Genomic DNA, 5,786 nt, shown 5'->3' on the forward strand with positions numbered 1-5,786 from the left:
CATGAGCAACTATTCGCGCGCTATCCCGATGTGCTGGCCTTTTTGGTGTGTTTGGTTTATGCCGCCGCATTGGGGATCGGCGTGAAGGCCACAGCCGTTTTTAACGGCTTGCTGACGCTGGTGAATATTGCTGTTATGATTTTGGTAATTAGTCTGGGCTTTTGGTATGCGGACGCAAGGAATTGGTCTGAGGCAGAAGGCGGTTTCCTGCCTTACGGATTTGGTGGTGTTATTGCCGGTGCCGCCACTTGTTTCTACGCTTTTGTCGGCTTCGATTCCATTGCCACTTCGTCGGAGGAGGCAAAGAACCCTGCTATTTCCATACCGATAGCTACGCTACTCTCGCTCAGCGCTGTTACAGTGGGCTACATATTGGTCTCGGCTGCGCTTACGCTAATGATACCGATACGCGATATAAACCCAGCTGCTTCGTTGCCAGAGGCTTTCGGACAGATGGATCTTTCGTGGGCGAAATATGTGATCTCGATTGGCGCGCTTTGCGGCATGACAACCACACTCTTGGGTTCATTGTTTGCTCTACCGCGCTGCATGTACGCCATGGCATCGGATGGGCTGCTCTTCAGTTGCTTTGGCCGCATCAACGCCACAACGCAGGTGCCAGTTCTAAATCTTATTATTTCTGGCTTTCTAAGCGCCACACTCGCGCTACTCTTCGATTTGGAGAAGCTCGTCGAATTCATGTCGATTGGCACGCTGCTCGCCTATACCATTGTCTCCGCCAGCGTTATTATACTACGCTATCGACCGCTGGTTAGCCAAGAGAATGCCATCTACGCGCCCGACACACCCGACGAAGATGAGGACGACAATACTTCGCAATTGAGCATCGACACCGCTTCGCCCACCAGCGACTTGATCGAGGGCGCACTTGCCGGTCGGCTGAAGCAGCAATTTCGTTGGCTCGAACCGCTCTTGGGACGCTTTGAACCCGGCTCGGCCGTGTCGGCGGCGGTGCTACTCTTCTCAGTGCTCAGCTTTGCCATTTGCTTTCAACTTGAAGTATCCTGGACGGAGCTGTACACGGGTACATGGTGGGCGCTACTGCTGTACGGCTTTATGATCTTCATTGCGGGCGCCTGTGTTGCTGTCATTGGGGTGCATCACCAGAATACACGTGGTCTCAACTTCAAAGTGCCGCTCGTCCCATTCGTGCCGGCGCTAAGCATCTTCTGTAACATTGTGCTGATGGTGCACTTGAGTGCGCTCACCTGGCTGCGTTTCTTTATTTGGGTCGCACTAGGCATGCTAATCTATTTCCTGTACGGCATACATCACAGCAAGGAGGGTGAGGTTTGCTCATCCTATTCGATGTTAATGACCTCAACAGAGGCAGGCAAGTCACACTGGGGCGCCACAGGCGGTGGATTTACAATTAGTTTGGGCAGTGGTGGTGGGCGAGCGGATGTGATTAAGAAAACAGTATTTCAGCGTTTTATTGGCAGGAAAATGGACGATAAAAAGCCGATTGTGGAGGAGGACGTGGATGAATTGGACGAAGAGGGACAGACTTAAGTTGATCGGAACAGAGCGTGCTTTCATTTCGTGTACCTTTTAGAATGGCCTTTAAACTCTGAACTGATTTCATTTTGTTGCATTTACTAGCGACCACAAGAATTTGAGTTTTTGGTGTTTTTATTTTTCGGCGAAAAATAATTTCATGAACTTTCGGTGCGCTCAGTGCAGCTGCACTGGATTTTTTTTTTGTTTTACAAAATTTATTGCTGCATCCACTGCCTTTGGATCACAAATTTATTAAATTTCAAAAATATATGTACATACATACATATATAAATACAGCTTTCTTGGCTGTTTTCATCATTTTCGCCGTATGATTACTCACACCACTGGGAGCGCCCAAGTGCGAATTGTGTTCTTGAGAGTGGCGCATGAGTAATCTTTCCATGACGTATCGGGCACAACACAGGTTCGAGCTTGTTTAGTTTATTGGCTTTGCTGGCGCTTATATTCAATGCCCGCACGAAAGTCCAGAGTAGGAACCACATACACACATACATACAAGTCTCGACATTATTTGTATGAAGTTTTGCATTTATTTATTTATATCAATTGTCTTTGTGGTTTTCGCAGCAGTTTGATGATGTAATAATTTAAAAAGAGAAAAGTGATTTAAAAGTATAATTCTAATATTCTAGTGACCAGCCAATTAGAATTTTATGCATTATTATTTACAAAATGATTAACCAGGCTATGTACTATTTTTGCTTTGGTGTTTTTAGTAAAACTTTTTGGTGTGGATATAATCGTAAAAATTTAAAGGTAAAAATAAAACAATCCAAACCAATCCAAAAGTTGAAGCAAATTATAAACTAACCTTCGTTTAGCAACAATATTTTCGGTATTTTGAAGTTTAGGTTTTCCGTTTTATTTCAATCTAATTTTTTTAATGTTATAGTGTTTGATTTTTTTAAGAAGAAATTAAGCATTCGTTTTCAAAGTTTGTTTTATCGGTGTGAATACCGCTCTAAAGTTGTTTCGAAAATTTTCAACAAAAAATTTAATGAGTACACTTTAGCCCTGAATATAAAAAAATATAGTTCCAAGCATAAAACCACACTGTACCTTAATTTCAAAAACAAAAAATTAAAAAATATATATGAAGAAGAGGTGGTAACTATGATTTTTACAGTTTCTAAGGTATTAGACATGTATGTATGTACATAAGTATGTACGTACATACATATCGCTCATTTACTTCAATAGTGCAATAACTCAAAAAAGCGAAAGTCGAGAAAAATGTCTTTAAAATTTTGAATTGTAGCGGTCACATCTGCATACTTAGCTCAATATTTGTATTTTTTTTCGGATTATGACACTGTTGAAGTAAATGAGCGATACGTATCTGTGGACTTCTGCAAAAAAAAAAACAATTTGGCGATTTTAGAAATTTTGATTTTAGATGGTAAAACAATGAACTTTCTCAAAAAAATTTAGTTCATTTTTTTAATTTTTTTTTTTAAGGTATAACAAATCACAACTTTGATGAGAGAATAGTACTTTAAATACTACATACACTGGCGATATTAAATTGAGGTAATGGCGATATATTTTTTAAATATACATACTGTATAAATCAATGTTTCAAAGTTTATATAAAATTTAGAAGAATTAAAAAAAATTTCTTCAAGGTATTGAACTCTTTAATCGAAATTTTTAGAAAATTTTTGGGTATGCGGTTGAAAAATCGCGTGAATTAAAAAAAAATCGTTGCACTATTTTCCATAAAATCGTGAATTTTGTGTGTAGAAAATTAAAAATAAAACCGCAAAAAACCGTCAGAAAAAAATTTTTAGATTGCATACTAGGGTGGTACAAAAATGCATGTGAAAAAGTAAAGTCGGAATTTTTATGCTCTCAACCCCTAGGATAGTTCTATACCAAAAAAAAAACATTCCCATATTTTTTTATTTTGAAATCAAAAAATATTTAGAGGTCGCTCAAAACGCCCAAAGTTTTACCATTTATGTTATATGTGGAGAAAAAACCAACTTTTCGTAGAAATGGTATTGAATTCTTAAAAATTATGATTTTTCTATTGGAAAACTCTGCTTATCTGCAGAAGGTTCCGAGTAATAATACCCAATTGTTTAATTAACCATTTTTTCATCGCAACTAGGTCCGCTTTGAGCGACCTCTAAATATTTTTTGATTTCAAAATAAAAAAAATAGGGGTATACTTTTTTTCGCTATAGAACAATCCTAGGGGGTGAGAGTAATACCATTCCGACTTTACTGTTTTTGGACCACCCAAACAACCCAACAATTTTCTAAACAAAATTTAGACTGAAAAATTGGAAATTTTTATGATACTCGTAGTTTGTTGAATTTTTAATAAATTTCAAAGCTTTGATTTACATGTTTTTGCCTAAAGCATAAAAAAATTTTATTAAAAATTATTTTAACATTGATATTTAAAATAATAACTAATGAATAGGAACCCAACGAAATAATAACTTTGCAGAAAAAGGTCCAACAGGACTTAAGCTATTCCTTAAAATTTCCACAGATACATACGTGCATGAAACGATGCTAGAAAGGAACTTTTAAAGTTAAAAGAAATATATGGGAATTCATCTAAACCCGTAAATGCCTCGTAAACGCGGCAACCGCGTAAATAAAACGGGTTTCCATACAAAATTAAGCAAGTTTACGTGGTTACGAGACATTTACGCATTTTGATGAACTGACTTCATATGGATTTGGAAACCAAAATTTTCCTTCAAGTTAAAAGTTTGCAAAATATTTCCGTTTTTATTTCGGAGTAATTTTGGGGTACAAAAAATAACTCGACTAATGGTTTTTCCCCTTTTCACAGCCGAAACACACATTTTTTAGCATTTTTTCGCTTGAAATTGTAAAGGTCATAGTTAAAGCCGTTTATTCTTTTCAAGTCAAAAAAAAAAAAACTATGAATAAAGATTTTAAAAAAGAAATTTAATTTGTATTTTATGTCACTGAAATGTGTACAATACATGCATACAAATACATGTATTTTCTCAAAAATAACGGTAATATTGTCTACACTTTAGCCAATATTTGTCTTACAAAACAGCAAATAAAAATAAATAAAGGAAAAACACTGCGTTGTTAAGAGGAAAATATTTGCGATTTGCTAAACAACCTAAATCGGACCGACAAGCGTGCAAAGTTGACTATATTTTTCGAAAGAAAAAAAAAATGTAGAAAAAGAAATTAACAATTTTTTTTTTGTTGAATTTATGTACATATGTATATAAATAAGACGGTAAGCAGTTTAAAATGATATCAAAGAAAAAGATATTAAATAAATCAAATACAATTATTTATGTGAAGCTAAATTATGGGCTTTTAAAAATATCAAATACTTTGTTTCATAATCAATATCTGCATAGCGTTTTGCAAATATTTTTCTCTGCATTTACTCGCACAATAAATATAATAAATATGTAAATAATACATGCAAATAAATATGTATTAAATTACATACATAATAAAGTAGTTGTCAATGCAAAAACTAGCATACAATAAAATATTCATATACATACATACAAAAATGCCTGTGTAAAGACACTATTACCTTTAACTATATTAATAAACTAAAGTATTAAATACATATGTATGTATATTTAGCTAAATGTGTAATGATTAGTAATTATTTATTGCTTTCTTTTATGGAATTTATGAAAAAATGTAGCCAACAACAATTACTAAACAAATTTAAGCATAAACAAAAAATACACACACGTACATAAACACAAATATACAATTGGGAAATAAAGAAAGCAGTGAACGGAAGTGAATCTTTCTTTCTTTAGAACTCCTTGGACAGTACTGTGGAAATCAAACTCATAAAAGACTTAAAGGAACTTTTGCGTATTATATTTGCAAAAATTGTAAAACTACGTTTTAAGTTTTTCGCTCTGACGTCAGGATTTTTCTTAAAAGGACTTAAAAAAATTTTTAAAGATGTAATTAATTGGGTGATGTTGGTTTGACGTTTTTTACTTCCATATACTTATATAGCAGAGAACAGAACTGAAATTTGAAATAAAATCAAACACAAGATGTCCATACTTACTGTATTCCAGAAAGAACAATTTTTTTGATAAAAATGTTCAAAAAATGGTAACTTTCAATGCAATGAATAGAAAATTTATGTAAAAATATGTTTTTTTTAATTAGTTTTATTTTTGTACCTTTTGAAGTAAAGCGTTTTTCGATAATGCTTAAAATTGTTTTTTTTTTTTTAATTTTTTTTAGTGCCATCA

At 34.5% G+C, this 5,786-nt stretch overlaps 1 protein-coding gene across 1 annotated transcript in view; it reads left to right on the plus strand.

Annotated features, from left to right (window-relative positions):
* The window catches only part of LOC118739330 (cationic amino acid transporter 4), a 5,380-nt gene extending 2,499 nt beyond the window's left edge, over positions 1–2,881 (plus strand). The window contains exon 3 of the mRNA XM_036470592.1: positions 7–2,881. Coding sequence (XP_036326485.1) covers positions 7–1,533 — 1,527 coding nt within the window. The 3' untranslated portion in view covers positions 1,534–2,881. The remainder of the gene's footprint in view (positions 1–6) is intronic.
* The last annotated feature ends 2,905 nt before the right edge of the window (positions 2,882–5,786 follow it).

This window comes from Rhagoletis pomonella, unplaced genomic scaffold (assembly GCF_013731165.1).
Source record: "Rhagoletis pomonella isolate Grant_MI unplaced genomic scaffold, Rhpom_1.0 Rhpom_scaffold_00005, whole genome shotgun sequence".
Lineage (NCBI taxonomy): Eukaryota > Metazoa > Arthropoda > Insecta > Diptera > Tephritidae > Rhagoletis > Rhagoletis pomonella.